At 32.9% G+C, this 27,354-nt stretch overlaps 3 protein-coding genes and 1 pseudogene across 4 annotated transcripts; 2 read left to right on the top strand and 2 right to left on the bottom strand.

The window, feature by feature from the left end:
- Window positions 1–7,377: 7,377 nt before the first annotated feature.
- On the bottom strand, window positions 7,378–8,676 carry LOC101220361 (UDP-glucosyltransferase 29). Its single transcript, XM_004142207.3, has one exon. It carries the CDS (start codon window positions 8,674–8,676, stop codon window positions 7,378–7,380), a length of 1,299 nt encoding a protein of 432 aa, XP_004142255.3.
- Window positions 8,677–10,212: 1,536 nt separating this feature from the next.
- Window positions 10,213–11,571, top strand: LOC116403427 (UDP-glucosyltransferase 29-like). The gene has a single exon (XM_031884566.1). The coding sequence runs from the start codon at window positions 10,213–10,215 to the stop codon at window positions 11,569–11,571; it is 1,359 nt and encodes a 452-aa protein (XP_031740426.1).
- Window positions 11,572–12,772: 1,201 nt separating this feature from the next.
- LOC101219809 (calmodulin) lies at window positions 12,773–15,701 on the bottom strand. Its single transcript, XM_004142130.3, is given in 3 exon segments — window positions 12,773–13,465; window positions 15,443–15,490; window positions 15,493–15,701. Coding segments are annotated over 3 exon segments (447 nt in total). The 5' UTR covers window positions 15,518–15,701; the 3' UTR covers window positions 12,773–13,091.
- Window positions 15,702–19,334: 3,633 nt separating this feature from the next.
- LOC116403520 lies at window positions 19,335–24,910 on the top strand (annotated as a pseudogene). Its single transcript, XR_004216299.1, has 12 exons — window positions 19,335–19,500; window positions 19,907–19,999; window positions 20,104–20,182; window positions 20,773–21,013; window positions 21,095–21,169; window positions 21,249–21,383; window positions 22,589–22,776; window positions 23,353–23,421; window positions 23,488–23,577; window positions 23,691–23,825; window positions 24,264–24,376; window positions 24,463–24,910. The product of XR_004216299.1 is annotated as a COP9 signalosome complex subunit 2-like (transcript).
- The last annotated feature ends 2,444 nt before the right edge of the window (window positions 24,911–27,354 follow it).

The following is a 27,354-nucleotide window of genomic DNA, read 5'->3' as shown; positions in this document are numbered from 1 at the left end:
ATTATGATTAGGAGATTCGTCAAAAATAACACAAAATATTTTTATCATATAGCAAAATTTTCAGAATCTATCAATAATAAACATTGATAGATATTGATTTGCTTCTATCGTGGATAAAATCTAAAATTTTGCTATATCTTATAAATATTATAATTTTTGCTATTTTTAAAAATATCCTTACGATTAATTCATGGATAAATATACCTTAATTTTCATAATGATGAAGTAAAAGTATTTTTTTATAAAAAATTATGGACATTTTAATTTTAGATTCTATCACTTAAATTCTTAACAAAACAATTTGGTATAAGTCGGAAATATTGTGTAAAATCTACTCATATTAAAAATTCCTGAAGAAAACTATTTGCGCTAAAATTTGGATGATTATAATATATAAACGGGATGTTTATGAAATGTTAAAGAAGCGAGAGATTTGAGTTAGCAACTCCTCAATCTTCTCATCGCCTTTTCTCTTCACAACCTCACTCATCTCTCTTACTTTCATCCTTAATTCTTCTCTGCTTTTCTCAATCACTACTTCTTTGATCAGTCTTGCAATTTCTTTTCTTTGAATTTTTCCGTCAGGATCTCGTTTAGCCTCTACTCCGATCCCTGCTTCTTCCACTACTCCGGCGTTAATCGGTTGATCTCCGAACACCGGAACTCCAATTATGGGAACCCCAGACACAATACTTTCCAAAACAGAGTTCCATCCACAATGGCTTACAAATCCCCAATGCTTCCATGCTTCTGTATCTTCCCCTGCGGAGCCCATCCTTCCACTACCATTGCTCTTTCTCCACTCTTCTCCAGCAATTCCCTTCTCCTGATTTGTTGTTCTTCATCTCCTTTTTTATTAATCCGTTCAACCCATATGAAATTCGCCTCACTTTCTACTAACCCTTGTACTATTTCTTCCTTTTCTTCCTCCGATGCGTAGCTTTCGCTTCCCATTGACGCTAGAACCGTTGACAGAGCTTCCTTTTTGTCCAGCCAATTCTTAATTCTTGAATAATCTTCATCTTCTTCATCATTCTCACTTGGTTCGTACACCAATGGCCCAACTGGGATTACTTTCTTTTTTGATAAAAGGAAGATATAATCCATGTGTTCTCCCTCCACCTCTTTGAAGCTATTAATAAGAATTACATCGCGAGATTTATTAAGGCATTCGAAAAAAGATTCTGTGACTATACGGATCTGTTCTGAAGGGTTAGAGTCGACCTTGGATTTCCAATGATTGTGAAGTACAAAATCTGAGAATGGGAATTTAGAACCGGGGCGATGAGTTGCGTGAAAGCTAAAGGAAATGATGGCAGCGCTGGAGGTGTTGAAATGGATGGCGGGTATGTTAAGGGAGGAAGCTAAGCGAGGAGCCCAAGGCTGGAAACAGTCATAAATGAGGAGATGTGGAGAAAGTGTTTTTAAAATTGTCTCAAAAGAGGGGCGGCGGCAGCGAAGGCTTGGTAAAGGACGGGCGTAAGGTGAGGAGGGAGGGCGTTGGTTGTGTGAAGATGGGGAGGAAGGTCAGGAGAAGAAGGGAGATGAAGCTCCACAAGTTGAATGGAAGGAGAAGGAATTAGCTTTGGTTTAATGGAGTCGAGATTAACAGGAGTTGAGCAGAAATAGATGAGGAAGTTTTTCCTTGTAGAGAGAGCTTTGGCGAGCTCCAAGTAAGGAGAGAGATGGCCATAGCCAAGCCATGGAAACATCAAAATGGTAGTGGTGGTTGGAGTTGAAGCTTGGTGGGTATCCATGGCCATGCAAACAATGGGCTGAGAGACTGGGTTAACAAAGCTTTGTATTATTTATAGAGGGAGTAGGGAATGGGGAACGGGGACTGGGGACTGGGGAGGAGTATCGTATCTGTTACCACGTGTAGCACGTGGTATGGGTAGATTACAAACCCATGCAAATTGCAAATTGCAAAATTGCAAAATCATATAAAATAAATAAGTAATCATTATATATTTTAAAATATTTTAGAGAATAAAGGAACAAATATGGATAAATGCAAAATTAATTTTATTATTATTGTTGTTGTTGATTTATTATATTTAGGTGTATTTATATTTTTGTATTGGTTTCCTATAATTTAGTTTTATTTGGTGTGATTTATGGATTTTGTTTATATGTTATTTTTGTGATTTATGCCATCTTATATTTTTTATTGGTTCCATGTAATTTAAAGTTTATTTTATGTGATTTTATAAAACTTTTTATTGATTTAAATTTTATTCTATTGCTCTTTTTATATGTATATAAAATTACAGACAATTTTGAGTTATAAATGTTGAAATATTTAACATACTTTATTATTGTTATTTAGAGAGAAAAAAAAAAGAAACATTTAAGAATTTTCAAACATTTCGATATTTTATGGGATTGTCGTTGGGGTTGATTAAGTTAAATTGATATCTCGAGTTACGTTAGTCCAATCATGATGATGTCGGCATTTGAAATCGGATATTCAAGAGTCGATCAATCGCAAGCCTTTTGAGCAAGATATTAGGTTAGAGGCAGGTCCATTGTCGTCAAACTTTGGGCAAGATATGATTTAGGAACCGATCTCCTAAATTGAAAATAAAAAATACTTTTTAAATAAGTTTAAACAACAATAAAATTGAACCAATTTTTCATTTAAAAAAAAAAAACATGAATGATAGTAAATTTTTTCATCTACCAAATGGGTCCTAGACTCTGGTACCATAACTCATCTGACAGGTAATTCTCACATATTTTCTAGATCGATGTCCCCTGCCCCTTTTCCATATGTTACATTGGTCGATGGCTCCACATCTTTTGTTTTTGGCTTTGGCACTATTCACCGTACCTTATCATTTTCTCTCTCTTCTATGTTACGTTTGTCTAACTTATCCTTTAATTGAATTTCTACTAGTCAACTTACTTTTGACCTAAATTGTGTTGTCATGTTCTTTTTTGGTATTGTTTGTTTCAGGATCATGTGACGAAGAAGATTATTAGTAGAGGATATGAGTCAGAAGACCTCTATCTCTTTGATCATAAAGTATCACAAGCTATGGCGTGTCCTGTCGTTCCCTCTCCTTTTGAAGTTCATTGTCGTTTAGGTCATCCATATTTGTTTGTGTTGAAGAAACTTTATCCAGAATTTAGGTTTTTGTCCTCTTTAATTTGTGATTCGTGTCAATTTGCTAAATTTCATCGTCTTAGTTCGAGTTCTCAAGTCGATAAACGAGCAATTGCTCCATTTGAGTTAGTTCATTCTGATATTTGAATTAAAATTTACCTATAACAAAAATAGAAAAGAAAAATAAAACTTAAATGAAATGAGAAAAAAGAGGGTAATTTACACAAATGTAATGAAATTTCAAGATATTTACGACCTTGTATAACAAAATAAAAAACCCATGAAACCGACCATTTTTTTAAATATTCTAGGTTTGTCTTTGTAGCTTTTGACTTTTGCGTGGTTCCGATTTCTCCATTCTTCCTTTTTATCTTCGTCACAGCAGCGGTCACCGGCAAAGTTCTTCTAACTTCTCTTTTATATATATTTTTAAATCATGATAATTGTTCTACAATTATTATTCTTTTTCATTATCCTTCTGCTATTATTATCTCCATTTTCAATCAATCATCAATCTTGTATTTTTTTTTAATGTGTGGTGGATTGAGATGAACTACATTATCTGTTTACCACGTGACTTTTCAAAACCATCGTTTATCATAAACTACACGATCGTGTATTATGAACTGCAGGTTCATGTATAATGATCTACACGATTGTTTACTACGACTTTTCCAAAAACTATCGTTTTTCATGAACTACTTGATCGTGTATCATGAACTACCATGATCGTTTATTATAAACTACACACGATCATGTACTATCATTTACACGATCGTTTACTCAGGCTTTTTCAAAACCATCATGCATCATGAACTACACGATCGTGTATCATGGTTATTTAGAAGCATTACAAGAGTGTGCAATGGCAAATTCAGAAATTTTACATAGGGGTACCAAACACTATATAATAAACACACTAAAAAATGTTTAAAAAATGTTTCGACGTTTTACTGATGCTCCAATAACATTAGCTACATTTGTAGCAATAAAGAAAGACCGCAATTTTCACATGAGTTTTTTTTTGTAATGTAAATATGTGAATTTAAAATTTGCAAAAAAAAAAAAAGAAAAGAAAAAGAGAAAGAATAATACATTTTTTATGGAATATTGTTGAGGAGTGGAAGTTTGGATTATCGATTTTGTTGCATTTTTTAAAATTATTTTGTTAGATAACAAATGAGGGCTAGGAAATAAGTTAAAGTTATATATTTGATGAGTTTTTTTTCTCTTTTTAACAAATTATCTTCCTTTTAGAAAATCAAATTATCTTTCTTTCGGGAAATCAAATTATCTTTCTTTTAGAAAATCGTTGAAATTTAGGAAGAAATTTGATATTCTTTTTAGGAAATCATTAAATTTGAAGAAGAAATTTGATATTTAGAGTGAAAATTATTGATATTTGAAAAAAGAAATGTATCGATGTTTTAAATAAAATCTATTTTGTAATAGTTTACGAAGAAATTTGATATTTGAGAAAAAAAATTATTGATATTTGAAAGAAAAACTATTTCGTAAAAATAGTAAATGAGATTTGAACTCACAACCAAAGAGTTGTACATGGGACACAACCACTACAACAATTTAGGCAAATTGGAGCTAAATTTAATATATATTTTATAATCTAACACTTCAAATTAATATTAAAATCCAAAAATCGATAATGTGAGGGGAGCACGTATCCTCTAGCCCCTTAATAAATTCACCCTTGCGAGCGTGTGTAGTCGGTGTTGATACTATCTATACGATCGTGTATCATTTCCTACATGACCGAATATTATGATCGTTTAGAAGAAGAATTACACGCTCACGTGTGACTGATTAATCGTGTGTTGTTGGAATATTTTTATATTATTTTAGCCGAGGAGAGAGAGAAAAACAACATTATTTTCCTAAATATTTTTCAAACTACAATATTTTCTATAAATGTTTTTTGAAATTGTTATTATAAGATAATTATAATAATATTCAATGATAAAAATAAAAAATAAAACTATTGAAGATTTGGTTTTCAAAGAATTATTAATTAGTGAATTATTGAAATTTTTTTATTTAATTTAGTCAATGAAGATAAGTTTCTAAAGAATCATTTTAAATCATTATCATTCTCTTATATTATATGAATATTTAAATATGGGTGTATATGATAAGTTTAAAAAACAACAATTAAACTAATTATATACTATGATTTAGAGACCAATCCATCATCTACATACATGTATGGACACGAGCACGGTTGTGGATAGCATAATGAATATTTATACTATGAAGTGCCTGCAGCAGTACTCGAGCAATCAGATGAGCAACAACAACAAGAGAATCAGGAAGGACTAGAGCAACAAAGACTGCAAAGTCCTCAATGACAACCAACTAGAAATCGGCGACGTTCAAGTTGTGAAAAACATTGATTTTTGTTTCATTGAATGAAATTTGTTAAATTATTGTATTAGACATTCTACTTTATATTTAATTATTTTCCAATTATAAGTGATTACTAAAATTTACGGCTTTCAACTAATACAAAACAAATGGATTACAACGGTAAATATCCATAGGGAATGACATTAATATAAAAACCAAAAAATTACTAACATAAAATCGCACACTCAAATAATGAAATTTTGATTAATGGTTGATCGTTACAAATCTATCCTGCGACGTAACCAACGTAAAAGTAAATTGAAAAATTAATGTAAACATCAATTGAAATTTTTTAAAAACTGTTGAAAGAAATTTCATTAATTTAAAAATACAAAAAATACACTTTTTTAATACGTTCCGATAACACATTTTTTTTCTTATCCTCACCATAAGTTACATATTATTTTTACTTAAAATTGTTTTAAAATGAAAACGAAAATAACGGTAGTCGAAGTTGGTCATTTGAAGTAGGCACAATCGAAGTTGGTAGTGATGGTTAGAGTTGATCTGTAGGTAATATCCAAAGTGGTGATTATAGATAGCCAATAAAGTTAGAAAATATAGAGCGATATGATAGTAATTGACATTGTAGTAGAGATGAATATAGTAAAAGTGAAGTAAATGGATTGTGACTCGTTTTTGTAATTTACAAGTTATACAAATTAGAAAGAGACTCTCAAACCACTCTGTAGAGAGATTCTTCACGATTTCATAGAATGTGGTTAAGTCTGGAAGGGATTGAGACTTGAAGAAGTAATTAATCCTAATTAATTATACCTTAATAACTTCATTGTTGACTTTATTAAAAATTGCATGTGTAATAAGGGTTCTAGTGATAAAGTAATGGAACTAGCTCGTTTATAATATGTTAGCGACCATCAAAATGTTTATGATTTGATTTTTTTGAAACCGACCCTTAGATCATATGATATTTTGGGACCGACCCTTAGATCACAACTCTCTTTTATTTCTAATACTAATTGGCTGATTATGTTAAATCTCATTCACATGAAAATTCAAATTCTTTAATATTTAAAAAACAACTATGAAAATATGGACAAAGTAGTAGAAAATTAGTGATGAGTCAGCTAGTGGATTTTGAATTTTTTTTATTAATTTTAAATTATTGTTTATTTTAGAATTTAGTTACTCTTCAATTATATATGTGTGTAATTTAAATAACCTACAATGTTAGAATATGAGAAAAATAATTATTTTATTTATATAAAATATACACTGAATTACTACATTTAATTATAGTATCTATAACCTAAATCTATAAATCTATATCTACTTCTATACACTATACTATACATTAGATTTTTTTCCCCCTAATTATGTCTTTTAATTATTAGCTTTATGACAATAAATTTTAATTAATGGCCATTATAGACTTTTGGAAAAAGTCCTCTTCTAAATTATGAAGGTTGAATTAAATTTTTAAGCTTTTTTTTCTCATCCATTAAACTAATTAAACTAATTACTTTATTTGTCGGTTTTATTGTGGTATAGTTATGGGAAAATGCTTTAGATAACAAAAAAAAAAAAAAAATTAAAAAAACTACTCATAACATATTTTTCTTTTTCATAATGCAAATTTAAAATTTTTAATTGTAATAAATGGTAATTAGATAGTAATCTAAAGATAGTAAATTGCTATTTCTTTCAAGCATTCCCTAATTGTGATATATTCAAATTCGAAATGAATGTGTTCAAAAGCAATTCTTCAAGTGTATTACATTTAAATATCATTATGATTACATTAGTTTTTATAATTATATAAAAAAATTATTTGTGGTAAATGTTGGCTAATTATTATTATTATTTTTAACGAAAAAAAGGGATGTTTATGAAATGTTGGAGAAGTGAGAGATTTGAGCAAGCATCTCCTCGATCAGAACATCGCCTCTCCTCTTCACAATCTCACTCATTTCTCTTACTTTCATCCTTAATTCTTCTCTGCGTTTCTCAATCACTACTTCTTTGATCAGTTTTGCAACTTCTTTTCTTTGAATTTTGCCGTCAGGATCTCGTTTGGCCTCCACTCCGATCCCTGCAAATTCCACTACTCCGGCGTTAAATGGTTGATCTCCGAACACTGGAACTCCAATGATGGGAACCCCAGACACAATACTTTCCAAAACAGAGTTCCATCCACAATGGCTTACAAATCCCCCAATGCTTCCATGCTTCAGTATCTTCCCCTGTGGAGCCCATCCTTTCACTACCATTGCTCTTTCTCCACTCTTCTCCAGCAATTCTCTTCTCTTGATTTGTTGTTCTTCATCTCCTTTTTTATTAATCCTTTCAACCCATATGAAATTCGCCTCACTTTCTACTAACCCTTGTACTATTTCTTCCTTTTCTTCCTCTGATGCGTAGCTTTCGCTTCCCAATGACACCAGAACCGTTGACAGAGCTTCCTTTTTGTCCAGCCAATTCTTGATTCTTGAATAATCTTCATCTTCTTCATCCTTCTCATTTGGTTCGTACACCAATGGCCCAACTGGGATTACTTTCTTTTTTAATAGAAGGGAGAGATAATCCATGTATTCTCCCTCCACCTCTTTGAAGCTATTAATAAGAATTACATCGCGAGATGTATTAAGGCATTCGAAAAAAGCCTCTCTGACGCTGCGGGCGTGTTCTGAAGGGGTAGAGTTGTACTTGGATCTCCAAGGATTGTGAAGTACAAAATCTGAGAATGGGAATTTAGAACTGGGGTGGTGAATTGAGTGAAAGCCGTAGGAAATCATGGAAGTGCCAGAGGTGCTGAAATTGATGGCGGGTATGTTAAGGGAGGAAGCTAAGCGAGGAGCCCAAGACTGGAAACAGTCATAAATGAGGAGATGTGGAGAAAGTGTTTTTAAAATTGTCTCAAAGAGTGGGGCGGCGGCAGCGAAGGCTTGGTGGAGGGCGGGCGTAAGGTGAGGAGGGAGGGCGTTGGTTGTGTGAAGATGGGGAGGAAAGTCAGGAGAAGAAGGGAGATGAAGCTCCACAAATTGAATGGAAGGAGAAGGAATTAGCTTTGGTTTAATGGAGTCGAGATTAACAGGAGTTGAACAGAAATAGATGAGGAAGTTTTTCCTTGTAGAGAGAGCTTTGGAGAGCTCCAAGTAAGGGAGAGATGGCCATAGCCAAGCCATGGAAACATCAAAATGGTAGTGGTGGTTGGAGTTGAAGCTTGGTGGGCATCCATGGTCATGCAAACAATGGGATGAAAGATTGGGATAACAAAGCTTTGTTTCTGTGGAGGTAGTAGAGAATGGAGAGGAGTGTATCTGTTACAACGTGCAGCACGTTGTATTGGTAGATCACGTTCGGAACTTAGATATTGACTTTGAAGTTGGAGTTATGATTGGATGTGGGCTGTGGTTTCTTGCTTCAATCACTTTTTCAACAAAACCTCTAATTTCCTTCTTCTCCAACAGATTGGAAGAAGATAATGTGATCTGAAAAGTGGGTCATTTGGAGGGAAGGGTAGTAGAGAATGGTAATGGAGAGCGATGATTTGATAGTCATTGACATTAAAGTAGAAATGAATATATAGTAAATGTGAAGTAGATGGATTTGGGACCTTTTTGTAATTTCTAAATTAAAATCACTATCAATTATTAAACCACTTCATGATATTAGAAAAATATTTTTGTGCTGCCTTATTTCTGTAAGTTATTCGATTAAACTTCATCATGTGGCAAATATTTCTTAAAACAAAATTGTTATTTTCTTACCAACAAAAGAGGTTGATATGAGATATGTTTGCATCCAATAATTATCATTATTTATTTTTTTACCAATCATGGCAATGCTCCAAATGTATTAGAAGGAAGCAAAGTTGTGGTGGGAAGTATTAAAGTTCTATGTATTTGATTTTGACGATCTATTTCATTCAAATTATCTTTTAAAAATTTTATAAAAAAAATTATCTTTTTAAGTAAACAACATATTATATTAATTTAATATATATTTTTTGAAACACAAAACTTGGTCAAATTTTGCCTTGAATTATCATGCGATATTTTATGAGCCCACTTGTGTATAATTGTTAAGAATAATTTATAATTAAGCTAAAGAAAATTTCTATAGGTGAAATTAGCCGAAAATAAATTGATAAAGAAAAGGAGAATTGTCAAATATGTGTGTTATGTATATTTTGAATGAAATGATGAGATTCAAGTGCATGAAGGTATAAGACTACAATTTGTTGAAGTTGATAGCAACACGTGCATCACGATGTGCTCTATTCTATAACACAATTTAATATGCTTGGGATGCACCATAATAACTATAGCTTGAATTGAAACGCATCTGTATATAAAATTGAAGAGAGTAGGCCATGACAAAAGTTCATATTTTTCCAAGAATATATAACAGATGTCTAACCTTGGTTCGTCCATCGAGAGGCTTAATAGTCTGAGTCCTGTAATTGCTAAATTTGAAGCCTTGAAGTTAACAATAATAATTATATGATAATCTAATTTTATATTGGCTGCCTGCTTTCCAACTCCATTGTTTTCTGTCTTCTTTAGCTATTTTCTTGTTCTTGTTCTTGTTCTTGTATTTATTTTGTACATCCACTCCATTTGCTGCCATTCGCAAAATGACATTTGCCTTCTTCCTATAAGAACTTCTTGTTCTTGTTATTGCGGAGCTTAACTAATTAATCTTACTGTCATATTGCCATGGATGTTCAGAAATCTAGAGACACACCCACAACCATTTTGATGCTTCCATGGATTGGCTATGGCCATCTCTCTGCCTACTTGGAGCTAGCCAAAGTTCTATCTAGAAGGAACAACTTTCTCATCTACTTCTGTTCAACTCCTGTTAATCTTGACTCCATTAAACCTAGGCTAATTCCTTCTTCTTCCATTCAATTTGTGGAGCTTCATCTTCCTTCTTCTCCTGAATTTCCTCCCCATCTTCACACAACAAACGCCCTTCCCCCTCGCCTTACGCCCACCCTCCACAAAGCCTTCGCTGCGGCTGCCTCACCCTTCGAGGCAATTTTACAAACACTATGTCCGCATCTCCTCATTTATGACTCTCTGCAGCAATGGGCACCACAGATAGCTTCCTCCCTCAATATTCCTGCTATCAACTTCAATACAACCGCAGCTTCCATCATCTCTCATGCTCTTCACAATATCAACTATCCGGATACTAAATTCCCACTCTCAGATTGGGTTCTTCATAATTACTGGAAAGGCAAATACACCACCGCCAATGAAGCCACTTTAGAAAGAATCCGCCGAGTTAGAGAATCGTTTCTGTATTGCTTGAGTGCTTCTCGCGATATAACTCTGATAAGTAGTTGCAGAGAGATTGAGGGAGAATACATGGATTACCTCTCTGTTCTGTTGAAAAAGAAAGTAATCGCAGTTGGTCCTTTGGTATACGAGCCAAGAGAGGACGATGAAGATGAAGATTATTCAAGGATCAAGAATTGGTTGGACAAAAAAGAAGCATTGTCGACGGTTCTGGTATCATTCGGAAGCGAATTCTTCCCGTCGAAAGAAGAAATGGAAGAAATCGGGTGCGGATTAGAAGAGAGTGGAGCTAATTTCATATGGGTGATCAGGTCTCCGAAAGGAGAAGAGAATAAGAGGGTTGAGGAGGCGTTGCCGGAAGGATTTGTGGAGAAAGCGGGAGAAAGGGCAATGATAGTGAAAGAGTGGGCGCCTCAGGGGAAGATATTGAAGCATCGGAGCATTGGAGGATTTGTGAGTCATTGTGGATGGAATTCGGTGATGGAGAGTATAATGCTTGGAGTACCTGTAATAGCGGTTCCGATGCATGTGGATCAGCCGTATAACGCCGGACTTGTGGAAGAAGCAGGGCTCGGAGTGGAGGCGAAGCGAGATCCCGACGGCATGATACAGAGAGAGGAAGTAGCAAAGCTGATTAGAGAAGTAGTAGTAGACAAAAGCCGAGAAGACTTGAGGACGAAGGTAATAGAAATGGGTGAGATTTTGAGGAGTAAAGGAGATGAGAAGATTGATGAGATGGTGGCTCAAATTTCTCTCTTGCTTAAAATATGAATATATCAAAAAAAAAAATTATAATCCCAAAATGGGTACCAAAAATAATAAAAATTGTTATAAACCAAAAGTTAATTCCTTATATTATATGTTTTAACATTTATAAATTTAATATTCAATCATATAACGTGTCTCCTCGATCTTGAATTATATAATCATTCTTAAAAGACGATATTTAAATCCTCATTACATTTATACAATTAATTTGATTTTTTTTGTCAAAAAAGTTATTTTGATTTTTTTTTGAAAGGTATTAGCAAGGACGGATTTATTAGGGAGAGGGGCACTCTCACATTATCAATTTTTATATTAATAGGCTTTCATCCCTTGTTGGGGGGAGAGATCTAGGGAAGAAAGAGTGGAATGAGTTAGGTAAGAAAGAGGTGCTGCCCACGGAGCGGTCGTGAACGATCACGAAAGATGTCTGAAATCATAATTATTCTTTCATTCTCGTTAATGAGAGCGCATCCCATGAGCGCAGCCCACAGAGCGGTTCAAAGAATATTGATAAGACTTCCAGGCGTTTAATATTAGTTTTGAAGTGTTAAATTATAATATATAATAAATTTAACTTCACTTTTCTTAAATTTTCAAATCTCATCCACTACAATACATGTTATTTTCAAGCTCTCATTTATTGTCTAACAAATTATATTTTTTAAAAAATGTAATAAAATCGATGATGCAAACTTTCACTCTTTCAACAATATTACATCAAAAAGATATTAATATAGGGTATTTGATGCTCTATGTTTATGGATCTATTGCTGGTATTAGTAACTAATAGGTTTGTGGTTTGAAATTCTCGCACCCAAGTAGGTAACAAAATTGTATTGTTTAGGTGGCATAGTAATAAGAGTGGTAGATGAAAAATAGTTAGTTAATAGTATTGATTAATAATTAGAGAAAAGTAGAGGGAGTGAAAAAGTGGGAAAAAGTGGCTAAAGCACACAACATTGGTGGATGCGTCGGTTGAGGAAGCCACGTTTTTTCTTATCAATGGACTGTTTCAGGGATTTCCTCTTCTTCCTCTCTTCCCGCATTGCTTCCATCCGTCTATCCATATCACAAATATAAACATAAATTACCCACAAAGCCCTTCAATTTTCAAACACAAATTATTTCTTCTTCCTTTCCTTTACTTTTGAAAAAACTTTGGACAAGGTAGAAGATGTTATAAAAAAAAAAAAAGAAAAAAAACTTCCCACAAGCAAAATCCTCTGATTCGATCAACAAATGGTTTCTGAGTTCATAGCATCACAGGTAGAAAGAAATATGAAAAATTAGAGAGACTACCGACACGAACAGCCATGCCAGACTACAGATATCGTTGCAGCAAAGAAACAGGATACTGAAAAGACAGTACCACAAATAATAATGGAAACGAGAGAGACAAACATAGATAGTAAAACAAAATGGAGACAACCTAAATGGGAAAACAAATGATATCATCAACTTATCTGCCCATATCCCTCTTCATTTTCAAGCAGATTAAGGTTTATAAGGTTTCAGTTTGATTCTCACTTGGCCATCATGACTTTCACAAATTCCTCATAGTTGATTTGCCCATCACCGTCAACGTCAGCCTCACGGATCATTTCATCAACTTCCTCGTCTGTCAACTTCTCACCTAGATTTGTCATTACGTGCCGGAGCTCGGCGGCAGAAATGAACCCATTCTGATCTTTATCAAACACGCGGAAAGCTTCCTTGAGTTCCTCCTCTGAATCAGTGTCCTTCATTTTTCTTGCCATCAGATTAAGAAACTCAGGGAAATCGATGGTTCCATTTCCATCAGCATCAACTTCATTGATCATGTCTTGTAGCTCAGCTTCAGTTGGATTCTGGCCCAATGAACGCATTACAGTCCCCAGTTCCTTGGTGGTGATGCAGCCTATAAAAAAATGAAAAAGAAAGGTAGTCATTATTAAATAAAGAACAATAGGATGGGCTCACCATTTGATTATTTATCTAAGCAGAAGCAGTGACCAGTAGTTGCCAGCCCGTCAAGGCTTCATACACTCAGAACAAAAATTGAGAGGAATATGTTTCAGAAAAATGGAAATTTCAAAGATAGTGGAGTAACTGAGAATGGAATAAAGTTCGACTGCATGTGTGGCTGAAACATGCAGTAAGTATAAACTTCCAGTAATATAAAATGCCAACAGGTCTAGGCAATCAATTCAAAACAAAAGCAAGGTTCAAACACACGTTGATCATATAATTAGCCAGTAAATCAACTACTGCAAGAAAAGAATATAACAAACCTACCCAACAGAAATATAACAAACAAAATACAAATCACGAAATAAGTGTAAGGCTTGACATACAGAAACAAACCAATACATGTTAGTCTTTTTTAGGTTGAGCAGCATGTAGTAGGAGTGCTTGTTAGGAATAGCATATCTCAAAATAGTAGCATGGTTGGATTAAATGCTATCAGGAAGTCAAACAATCCCCGCAAAGTCAACATTTTATATGGAATGACCCACTTGGATGGTGGGTAGAGTACCAAAAAAATCCTTCCATGGTTGTCTCCTACAGGTAACGTCCTTGGTTTCTTAGTGGGAGAAGACCAATATTGTTTTTCCACTCAATGTTCCTACAGTTGAAAATGTTGGGAACACATCCTTGTGCTCATTGTGAACTGTTCCAAACAGCTTCAGTTCTCTTAAAGACCAACGAATGTATCTAATTTAACCCATGCTTAACAATTCAGACTGGAAAAAGGAGATAAACAAAATAAGTAGGCCATCATTAGAGATAGATTTCCACTCAATGGAATGTGCACAATCAATTAGTATCTGCTAAATAGTATGCAGGGAACATGATCAAATTCATAATTTTTAAACCCAATGGGGACTTCAGATGTCTTAGTCGCTGATTCTACGTACAGTAAACACTTCTAGACAAAAAACAACAAAGACACCAAAAGAGCAAGTCAAACCCACAAGATAAGGAAGCAAGAGAAACTAGAAGGCTGCAACTGCTTGCTTAAACAACTCGTACAGCTATGAATTCGTTAGACGAACTTTAACATTAAACAAGTTCAAAGGAAGAAATTGTTATGATGGGTTAGCGTTGTTTGTATATCAGCTTTCTCTAGAAATAACCTGTTTATTACGCCTTAATTATTTTGAAAACAAACAGCTGAATTATCATAGAATGAAGGACGGACGATAAAATTAGAGGAAAGTCGTGTAAATAACGATGTTCTATAATAAATTCCAGGATAATTGCCAGATTTGCTGATCATACGATATATGATAACTAAATGAATTCCAAACTTCTACCTAACTAATTGACATGTCTACCATGTTAATGCTGACGTGCATGCTTATTAAAGATATTCAATCAAATGGTAACATGTATATGGAGGGTAAACAAGCAAACCATAAACGACCCGTTCCTTACGTAAACCATCTCAAAAGTCAAAAGATACAGAAAAGCAACGATCCACGAGTTATTTACTGCCTGACGAGGCGGGAGTATTAATATACGAACTAAAATGTAAATGTAATTATGTAAATATGCATCATTATCCAGATTCCAAACTGTAATACACAACCTAAGAAAAATTTCAAATCGACATGGACATGGCATCCAATATCCATCCATCCATCCACGATTACCAAGCTTCCTAATCACATAATGCTGATCGTAATCGACAATCCAATAGAACAAAAAAAAAAAAAAACGGATCAAGAAGACCCAGGACAGGAACACGAAACAAAAACAAATAATAATCGTAGGCTGGGCAATGATAAATAGGAATTCCATGAGAAAGAAAATAGATCTAAAATGGGGATGGGGGAACGAAAAAACATTAAAAAGAGAAAGAAGAAGGGGATCTGAAAGAAGAGAAGCAGACCATCGCCATCCTTGTCGAACAAACTGAAGGCCTCCTTGAACTCGAGATCTGATCGTCGGTGAGCTGATCAGCCATGGAAATGGAAATTGATGAGGAAGGGAAATGAGAGAGGAAGGGGAAGGAGGAAGAGGATGAAAACTAGAAGGGAGAGATCCAGACGCGGAGGAAGTCAGAATAGTAAAAGCAGAGAAGGGGATATAAATAGGAGAATCATAAACAAGGACGAGGAGGAGAAGGAGGAGAAGGAGGAGAGGAGGTGGTCCAATCTCGCGGGCCATTTGCTTTTATTCTCTCCTCTAATTATTATTATTTTTTTATTTTTTATTTTTTTCCATTTCCCTCTCTTTTTATCCTATTTTCCATATTTTTATTATCGTCCATTCTCACAAATTTAACCAAATTACTTACAAAATTAAGCAAAATTTATTTTCCATTCTATAAATAATGCACATTCATATTATTAAAATTATCGATTGTATTCAAAATTTTGCTATAATTTATAAATATTTTGATTTATTTTACTTTATTTTAAAATGTCATTTTTATTATACAAATTTGACAAAATATTATAGCAAAATTTTCAAATTATATCAATAATAAATATTGATAGACACTCATATGATATAATATTAATAGAAAAGAATCCAAAATTTAATTTGTTTTTTTTTTTTTAATATATGCTTCATTTATTATTTTTTTTCTTCTCTTTTTGGGATTAATTTTGGACACCTTTCTATTTAATATATCTTTATCCTCTCCATGCTGTATTTTTAGCTTTCCAACTTTAGATTCAAATGTCGCTTTACAAATATGCCTTCTTTTTAACTTTTAAGGGAGTATATAATAAATAGTACATTTTTGTTTGATTGTCCTATGCAAACTTGCATATTCCATTTTTCTATTTTTTTAGAAAAATATATTAATTATATTTTACTCTTATCATTCAACAAATGGAATTTAATATTTTAATCGAGAAGGTATTATTTTTGTTTAGTTATATATATAATTTCTTTTTGGAAAATTTTCAAAAATAACAAATTTTACAAAATATTTACTATCTACAACAAATTTTATTACTACTCATAGTCATTAATATGCTATAGTGATAGAATAGTGATGGAAGACTATCATTGATTTAATCCAAAATTTTGCTATAACTTGTAAATATTTTAATTTATTTTGTTATTTTAAAAAATGTTTTTCTGTGTGTGATGTTTATGTACGTTAGTAAGAGCATAAAAAAATCATGTAATAGAATGATGACACGCCTCATATTGTTGAAAGTGAAAAAGGGAGAAAAAATGGCATTTTTATCGATTTAAAGTTTATTCCAATTTTTTTAAAATTTTGACTATATTTGATTAGTTAATTTAGTTGCGGTTATCATAAACATATTTAATATAGGTTTAGACATCGAGTCCTTATTAACTTTATGTTTTTTTATATTTATTAGTATGCACTGGGGGTGTACAAATAACCCGGATTACCCAACTCATATTATAAGGGTGAGTTGGGTTAGGTTAAAATATGGGTTGGGTTGGATTAAAAAATTGATTTTTTCGGGTTGGAGGGTTGAAAAATTCGGTTCAACCCAACCCAACTCGAATTAATGTAATATATAAATAAATAAATATATTGTTTTAATTAAAAAAAAAATTAAATGTATATAAATGAATTATTGTATGAAAGTTTAAAATTTAAATGTAACAATTTTAAACTTTTATAATCATTATAAATTAGAAATTAGAAAACGGGAAAAGAAAAATTAAAAAAATAATTATATATACAACCCGACAACCCAACTCAACCCAACCCATATTTTACGGTTGGGTTGGGTTGGGTTAGAAACTAAATTTGGGTTATTCGGGTTGCCAACCCAAATAACCCGAAAATATGGATTGGGTTGAGAATGTCACCAACCCAACCCAACCCGATTTCACCCCTATTATGCACGTTTTATTAAAAATTTAAAATAATTTTTTATATATATATGTTTATAATCTACTTTTTTTTTATAGAGTGGTTTAGAGTTTAAGAGAAATTGTGTTAATGGAAGAAAAGTTTGTTGGAAGTAATAACCATACGTTGTTAATTATCTTTTTTTAAAAGACAACTCGTTATTACGAAACAATAAAAAGAAATCTTATATTCACTTTTTCATATTTACTTAATGCTTCAACGTGGAGACTTCAAACATTATCATATTTTTATATCATTGTCTATTATTGCAAGCTTGAGATAATGATGTTTTTTAATTAGCATAATCGACTTTTATACAGTGAATAGATTTTATAGAATGAAAAGTGGCTTAGATGTAAAAAGAAAAATATGATTGGTGTGAAATGTCTCAGCCAGTAGATGATTTTGTAACAATAAAAAAAAATTAATGAAAATTATTTTAAAAAACAATGAATGAAAATCTAGGAAGCTAAGAGAATTTTGGAATTTAAAATAATAAAGTGTAATTAATATATTTAGCTTTTAATTATTAATTAACTTAACAATTTTTGTGACTTTATAAATTTATTTTGAGTTTTTATTTAATACATTTTTAAAATTGACAATTTTACTATTGATATTATACTTAAAATTACCATTTTAAAATCTAAGAAGCTAAAAGGTTTTTTTGAATTAAAAAAAATAAAGTGTAATTAATATCCAATTAATGTATTTAGATTTTAATTGTTAATTATCTTAAGCACTTAGAGATCACTTTACAAATTTCTTATGAATTTTCATTTAACAAAATTATCGTTAATGCTATACGTAGAAGTACTTAAATGAAATGGACAATTCAGGGAGAGAAATTTTATCCCCATAGGTCCTTTTATATATAGTATAGATTACACATATATAAACAAAATCAATATCAATTTTTACAGGTGATAAAACTATCTTCCAACCCCCTCTAAATCCAGGTTTAAGCCCCGCTTTAAAAAGCTTGTAAACTTATAAAAAGCCCTCGTTGTGTGGGCATAAACAATAAATGGCTATTATTAAATCACAAATGCAACTAAAAAATAAAATAAGATCAAAATTCAATTGTTTTTTAAATTAATACAAATTTGGATTTTAAAAAATTAATATTCGTAGCTTCTATTTCTTGAAAATCTTCACACGTCTCCAGCTCAAACCACCACTAGAAAACCTAATACCTTGTGGATTTAGAATCAAATTGGGAAACTTGTTGAACGAAGGAGTCATGGGAGAGAAAGAGATGAAATAAAGAGGAATTAAGTTTGGAAGTTTAGAATTATGGAGAGAAAATTTTTAGGAACAAAGTAGAAAATGCGGCCAAAATTCTCAAAATGACCCCAACTTTCTTTTCGTAAAATGAAATGTGCTATTTTATAAAGAATTTACCTACAATATCATAGTCAAACAACTCAAAGTCCATTTTTCTTTGGTGGATTTTGTGTCTTGCAACACCTAGCCCACTAAAATTAGTGGAATTATCATACAAATCTTCATTGTTGGAAGAAAGAAAGAACAAAGGACAACACGTTGAGCATGTCGGTTCCTAATTCAAAAATCCAAACAATAATAATAAATCTCAAACCCTTTCTAAACATCAATCTCATCTCATCGATTGAATTGTTCACTCAGGTGAAGTTCAAACACATTATGTTAATCAAATACACAACTTTCTTAGAATCAGATTCAATCATAGTAGATGAAAAAGAGATATATCAAAGAGAGAAACTCAATTAAAACATTATAAATTCAACCTACGATGGTCAGCTATCTAAAAATTAATTTCACTCGTGCTCGTAAACATAGCAAAGGATCTCTAGGTTGAGAGGGTATTATCGTCTTGTTGTGGAAAATAGTGCCATTAGCCGGAGAGTGGAAGCGGTAGTTTTGCAAGAAGGGAACTAAGTGGTGTCTGTTTTCCAAATTCAAACGGAGGGAAAGTGAGTGGGAAACGGAACGGAGACGACGCTAACTAGTTGATCAGAAAATCCCACTAGAAGCTTGTATTCAGTAGATCGCCACTGCTTCCCACCGATCGCCTCCACCTTCAACTTTGCAATCCACTCCCGCAACCATGGGTTCCGGTCTCTCCTTTTCCCATTCTCCTTATTTCATTACTTTCTTTTGTGTCACTTCTTTGATTCTACCACTGTTAGGGTTTTAGCAACTTTTTCGACTTCCTGCTGATCGACGCGTTTGCATTGCTTTGCCAAGATTTTCCTGTTTTAAGCTGATTAGTTTCTGAATTTGTAATTTAGATGATTGAAAATTTCTGCGTCATTTTTGGTTTGAATTATTGTCTTACGCATGGAAACCTAGCGGTTTCTTTCATTTTAGACGGGGGAGATAACGCATATAATTGATGTATCATCATTCGACTTGCTTGCTGTTGTTACCCATTCATAGCTTATCTGTTGAACATTACCCGGGAAAGTAATGAGTTTGTTTATCAGTTTACGTATTAATTAATGTATTGAACTGCGAGGGCAGATGCGGATATGGAAGATTATGGTTTCGAGTATTCGGACGATGAGCCTGAAGAGCAGGACGTTGATATTGAAAATCAATACTACAACTCTAAAGGTACCTGGAGTGTTGCCTCCAAGCCTTGCAATCACATTCTTTGTTGTTGTATTTTGTTTTCCTGTTTTTAACAGCATCATTTGATCCAATTTGTTCATTAATAGGGTTGGTGGAAACGGACCCCGAAGGAGCTCTTGCAGGGTTTGCTGAGGTGGTACGCATGGAACCCGAGAAGGCAGAGTGGTAAGTGTGGTAGTGAATTCCTTGTTTCTGCTTGCTAGATACTTGGACACAAAATCTATGCAGGCTCACTATCCAATATACTTTTTGTTCACTCATTCATTTTGGATATTTTGGTGATAGGCTGTGTTTTATAAGTTCTTAAATTAGTGGAGTGATTATGGTAGTTTAACTTTATTTTTGAAACAATAGGGTTAAGCAGGTTTTCCCGTGAGATTAGTCGAAGTGCGCGGACACTCACGAATATAGAAAAAAACACTTTATTTTTTTAAAAACTTGTAGTTTATCTTCTCGATGACTGGGTTTACATGCTTTTTGAAAATAGAAAAACTTGGATTGAAGGAAACATAATTTCTATTGTTGATCATGATCCTATGTGGCCTGGGATTCTTCATAGTAGATAATATGCCCCCTTAGATTTTATCCTGACTCGATCACAGCTCATTAGTTGCTCTTTGAAATCTTTGTTTGACAACCTCAATATTTTATATTCAATGCTTCTTCTGTGGAATTACTGTTAGATAGAATTGTATCTCAGTTCTATCTTTGTTGTTATGAATTTGTTCTCATTCCCTTTTTTTTGGATTTGCTAGGGGCTTCAAGGCTCTCAAGCAAACTGTCAAGCTTTATTATAGACTGGGGAGGTATAAAGAAATGATGGATTCATATCGAGTGATGCTTACATACATAAAATCAGCAGTGACCCGTAATTATAGTGAAAAATGTATAAACAATATCATGGATTTTGTATCTGGATCAGCAAGTCAGAGTTTTGGTCTCTTGCAAGAATTTTATCAAACCACTTTGAAAGCCCTTGAAGAGGCAAAGAATGAGGTTTGAAAATGATTCTGGTTTTACGATCTCATGTATTCTCTAACCATGATGCCTTACATTCTGTTCTCTCTTGTGGTGCAGAGGCTTTGGTTCAAAACTAATTTAAAGCTTTGCAAGATTTGGTTTGATATTGGTGAATATGGTCGCATGATTAAGGTGACTTTCTTTTCCTTTCCTTTCCTTTTCCTGATTTTTTTTGCATGTACATGGTTAATCAAATTCATTTTGACCTCAGATTTTGAAGGAACTCCACAAGTCCTGTCAAAGAGAAGATGGTACAGATGATCAAAAGAAAGGAAGTCAACTTCTGGAAGTGTATGCCATTGAGATTCAAATGTATACTGAGACTAAAAATAACAAAAAGCTCAAGGTAATGATCTGTAGCAATCCTTTTTTTTTTCTAGAGCTAGCTCTCAGCTCTGTGTTTCATTTCTTAGTAAAGAATTGCAGTTCACTTCTTCTTCTACCTTTTTTTGTGGGGTGGGGGGGGGGGGGGGGGGGGTGGGAATTTTGTTGAGACAGTTGGTTCATCCTTGGTATAGAGATCTCACTATGGGTTGTGAAGTTAGATTCTTCAATTAAGAATAAGATGGTCATATTTGGGAGGATTAAAACAATGAAATAAATGAGCAAAGAATGAATCCAACTTGGTTTAATCATCTTAATTACATCAAAACTATTGATAGATTTCCAAGAAGATGAAAAGACAGAGCATCTGCACATGGCTAACCTCTCTCTCCACTGTTCTAAAGTTTTATTCAAAATTGGAATAATAGTAGGCTTTAGCTGATGAGCGTAAATTTTCTTCTGAAAGATCTTAGAGTGGTAGAGCCACAACCACAAACATAATAAAAGGCATATTAAGCAGCTTGTTGCAAGCCCAAGCGAAGTGGGGGAAACGCTGACACAAGGTGTCAGCAGTTTCTTCTCCTTTTTTGTGCCACAATTCTAGTAAGAACATAAATGGCCTGAATTTTGTCGTCTGTATTAAAATCTCCCAATGTAATGATGGAACATCCTTTGGAGGAGACATTACCTGGATGGAAAGATTCAATAATGGACTGACCTCTCAAACAAACTCTATAATAATTTCCCAAAAGACCATGATTATGCTAATAGATGGATCTGGGTTCTATTTTCTATCCCTTTGTTTGGCTGTGTGGTTTCTTGGTTCTTTATAGTATCTTTTGGAGTATGTGTTCTGTCCCTTGAAGCTGGTGTGTTCTGCTATCAAATCCATCCCTTTGCCAGTTTTGTTAGACATGAGTCTATAAAGCAGCAGCCCAACAAGAGGTGCCTCCCAGAATTTAAACTAGCTATACAAGAAAAGACCCCAGCCCAAAAGAAAAATGCATGAAGGAAAATTACAAAATTCTTTGAGAGTTATAGGTTACCTATTGTAGTTTTTACTTCCTATATATTTTTTCCTCTGTTTATCTTTGTTTGTCATCTTTCTCTGTCCCTATCTTTGCTGGTTAGTTGAACTCCCTAAAATGCTCTTCTTTTGCAGTATGTAATTGCTTTATTTTGATCTCAAATACTTTCCCCTTGCATTTGCTGGTTATTATGGTGCAGCAATTATACCAGAAAGCTCTTGCCATCAAGTCAGCAATACCCCATCCACGAATTATGGAATAATTAGGGAGTGTGGAGGAAAGATGCACATGGCAGAACGTCAATGGCCAGAAGCAGCGACTGATTTCTTTGAGGCTTTTTAAAGATTATGATGAAGCTGGGAACCAGAGGCGTATCCAGTGCCTGAAGTATGCTCTCTTTCCATTTTCTCATTGTTCTTACTCATTATTAAGGCCAGGATTCAGAGTTATACCAAAACTGAATTTAGTGGAATTTGTAGATTGGACTCTGGCACCAAATACACAAATACTAGGTTCATAAATAACCAATGGTTTTTAACCAACTCATTGCAACACTTACAACTAAGCACTCTAGAAAACTCATGATCAATACGAGCTCACATTCAATACAGTTTACAGCTTGCAATTTACTTTTTCTGGAAGGAAACCAAATCTTTCGTTGATGTGACGAAAACTTCATGGATGTAGTAGCAACTTACAGCTACCAAAAAATTTAACTCCCCATTTATAATATTCAGCAAGGCAGTACTTTTAGTTCCGGAGTTCACCACCTATGGGTATCATTAGAAGTTAAAGGGATCCTACTAGTCATGCTTAGGTTGTTAAATTTATGTTGCATTTAAGCAAACTAGCACATAGAATTGTGAAATGCTTTCTAATTCTCAGTGTCATGCTGTGTCTCTGGCATCCATTTCATACCATCTAATCATTTCTGTGTCCCCCCCACCCCCATAAAAAAAACAGATATCTAGTTTTGGCTAATATGCTGATGGAATCCGAAGTCAATCCATTCGATGGTCAAGAGGCAAAGCCGTAAGTTTCAACCATTGAGCGCTACTTCGAGTTTACCATGTTCTCTCCCTTATCTCTAGATTGCAGGTATAAAAATGACCCGAGATTTTGGCAATGACTAATCTTATTGCAGCATACCAAAGGAATGAGATACTTGAGTTCGAGAAGATTCTCAAGGTAAATTTGAGTAAGAGAATTATATGTATGCATTTTTCAGCTCTTCCCCTTCCTCCCCCTGGTCCAGTTTGGGAGTCGTGGTTTATTTATTTATTTATTTATTCTTTTTACAGAGCAATAGAAAGACAATAATGGATGATCCATTCATTCGAAATTACATTGAAGATCTGTTGAAGAATGTCAGAACCCAAGTGTTACTTAAACTTATCAAGCCTTACACAAGAATCCGGATTCCATTTATATCAAAGGTGACAGCTTTAGTTGCTTGTGTGGTTGTCTTTCCTATTCCTTTCTGGAACCAACTTGCATAATCTTTTGATATCTGGTGTGGGGTTGAAACTTATCAAACTTTGCACAACTTGCCAAGTGTCATGTTTGTGGGGTTGTGAATGTGATGCGAATCCCCCACCCCTCAGATAGAACAAAGAAGAAAAAAGAAGCAAATTACGAGTTTGTGTTTTTCCTCCCAACTTGTCCTTTTCAAAAACTTAGAGAATAGGGTTGTTACCATTGCTTAGATCCATTCAGATGAACTGAGAATCTATTGTGAACACCTTTGCAATTGTAGATAATATGTTATTAGGAATAGTTCAGATGCATCCATTTTTTATTCTAATGGAAGAAATATTAGAAAAAAAAATAGTAATTAGTCCAGATTATGATTGAAAGATGTTTGTAACTATCAGGAACTCAATGTACCGGAGAAAGATGTTGAACAATTATTAGTTTCACTAATCCTGGATAATCGCATTGATGGTCACATTGATCAAGTCAACAGACTTTTGGAGCGTGGTGACAGGTATGTTCTTTTTGGTTATTTCAATCACATTCCATCAAATGTTACAGAAAGTTGAAGAATATAAAGCGTAATTGGTAACCCTGCAGGTCAAAGGGAATGAAGAAGTATACTGCCATAGATAAATGGAACACTCAGTTGAAATCCCTCTTTCAAACTGTCAGCAACCGAGTATATTGATTCTTATTGCACAACCTAATTGTTGTTTCATTTACAACTTCACGGAGTGTTGAGGGATCTCCCGAGTCTAATTTTTTTTATGTTAAATTCTACGCCTTGTCTGTTTAAAAGCACAATGTGAAATGACACTGTAAACCCAACTGTTCTTTGGAAGCTCTATCGGATATCCCCAGTTGCCTGGAAACGGCTACACATTATCATAAAAAACCATCCAGGTAAAGTCATGTATATAAAATTAAACCTATTTTATAGGATAAGAAGGGGTCCGTTTGCAAGTCTAGATGTAATGATTAAGGACGGTGGAAATGTTATAGACTTAGAAATGTTCTTGAGGGATAAACAACTTGATTTCATATACGGTATTCGAGAGCTTCTTGAAACAATAGGGCCGTAACTAAGGAGCACCAATTCTTTTTCAGAACTTCGAAAAAATATACAAACAATGCATTGCATTGTGATTTTTTTTTTCTTGCATTAGTTGAGGACAAAAGCCGAAAGAAGAATTTTGTCATGTTCTTAATTACTGAGGTGTTACTCTGTTAGCTGGTTTCTTCTAATGCCAAATTGTGGCCACATGTTTCGGCCGATTCAATTGGACCAAATCAATTAGCTTCATATCCTTGTTTTGTTTTTTGTTTTTAAATTAATGTTGCATTTATTATATAGGGAATGTGATGGAGGCTATTGGAGTTGTGGTGGAAGGTAATGATTTTTGGTTTTTGTTTGATTTTTAGATATTTTACTGTTTTAGGTTTTCATAAAAAGAAATTTGGGAAATGATCGATCTTAGTCTTGAAATTGGCTTGTGTTGTGCTATATTTGATTTTAGTTGGTAATTTCTATACTTAGGACTTGGTGGTTTATGCCATAAAGAATATGCCCAAAGCATAATACTACATCTAAAGATTTGAATCTGACACGACAGACTAAATTTTAGGAAAAGAAGAATTAAATGGGTTCTTAAAACGTAGAAGTAAGGTTATCAGTTACTTATCACCACACATTTGGTTGAAACACGAGTCTTCTTCTCCACCTCTTGATTCTCAATTTGTTTTTCCCTTTTGGCCAACCGTGTATGTTAATTTATTTATATCCAAATTTGTCACTTGCTTCATTCTTGTTCTTTTTATTGAAATTTTACTTTAATTTGTGTACGTTAATCAATATTATGTCTAGTCCATTATTAGTGAACAGTGCTACTTTTGTCGGAGGAATAGCTTGATTAAATTGACTTGATAAGCTACCATACCCAATAAAATCTCGACGTATATTTAAACATCGTGTAATTTGTAGGGTCAATTGGCCTTTAAATTTAGTCCATATATAGTAGGAGAAAAGTTCAACTTTTTATGATGATTTTATCCAACCATGAAGACTATTTTTTGGTTTTATCAAAATATATGTAATAAGTTCTAACTTTTAAACCGTTAGAAAATTATAGGGACCAAATTTGTGATTCAAACTAACGTGCTCGATAATAATAATCAATGCACCTTTGTATGATTTAAGGAAATTGGCAAGTAGAGGTCACATCAGTTTGTTAAGCTTTTGCATTTTGTTGTCTTTTATTTATATAATTCTCATTTGAAAATGGTGAGATACGAATTCTTGCAAAAACACTGAAAATACCATTTCAATAATGCCATAAGTTGTTATATTTGTTATGATTTAATATAACAAATCCACTATCAATGTCTATTTGTCTCTATTTGTGCATGCTTTTTTTTTTAAATTTTTCTATATTTGTTTTATGTATTAGGTTGATCCAATTAGTATTGACTGAATACAAAGTAATGGATGATACAAAATGATAATGTGATTTATTTATATTGGTTCTAATTTGAAATATTCAAATTTACTTTGGAAATTAGTATAATTAGTATAATATATAGTGATACATTATAATATAAAGTTTATATGTTAATGAAACTTTATTATATAAATTTAATTTTAGATAAAGTTCAAAGTTAATTTATGAGAGATAAAATATTTGAATGAGTTCAAATATTAATTTAATGTGGATTTGTTTCATATTAAAATTATTAATTATGAGATAAAGTTATATTTGAATATGATTCAAATTTAACTGAATTTAACTTAAGTTAAATATAAAATATTTAATTTAGTTATTAATTAATAGTTTCGTATAATATTATTTAATTAAATTTGATTTAATTCAATTAATATAAAACTATAAGGTATTGGAGAGATATTCATTCAATAAGATTTAAATGAAATATTAATTAAATATGATTTAATTAATTATTAACTAATTGATTAATGGTTAATTAGTCAGTTGATTTGAAACTTCTATTAATTTAATATTTTTAAGTTAATAGAATCCTATGATTTTCTCCTACCCCGTCTCCTACTCAATGAAAGAAAGAGAGTTATAAATATGTAGAAGAAAAACAGCTTTTCTTAACCAAAATAAAATTGTTTTTTCTGCAAAATAGATTGTAACGACCTAATTTTTCGAATTAAGCTGAAGTTATTACTTTAAGACTATATTCGTCCTTTAACCATAAGACTTTATAATTTAAAAAAATATATTTTTTAACAACATTAAAGAGTTTTTATTCGGGCTCTATTTCAAATAAAATTTTGAAAGTGTAAAAGTATCGATAATAGAAAGTTCAAGAACATAAAAGTCGTTCAATCATGAAACCCAAAACAGTCTAATTACTAAAGAAAACCAAAATAAAAAAAATATAAAGTAGAAGCAATTTGAAGGACATTTCCTTATGGCAGTTTCGCGGAAAAAGATTAAACATAAAAGGAGTATAAACATACCCAGTAAG

Source organism: Cucumis sativus, chromosome 4 (genome assembly GCF_000004075.3).
Source record: "Cucumis sativus cultivar 9930 chromosome 4, Cucumber_9930_V3, whole genome shotgun sequence".
Classification (NCBI taxonomy): domain Eukaryota; kingdom Viridiplantae; phylum Streptophyta; class Magnoliopsida; order Cucurbitales; family Cucurbitaceae; genus Cucumis; species Cucumis sativus.
The sequence above is the reverse complement of the archived record's forward strand: the minus strand, read 5'-3'. Positions and strand labels throughout refer to the sequence as shown.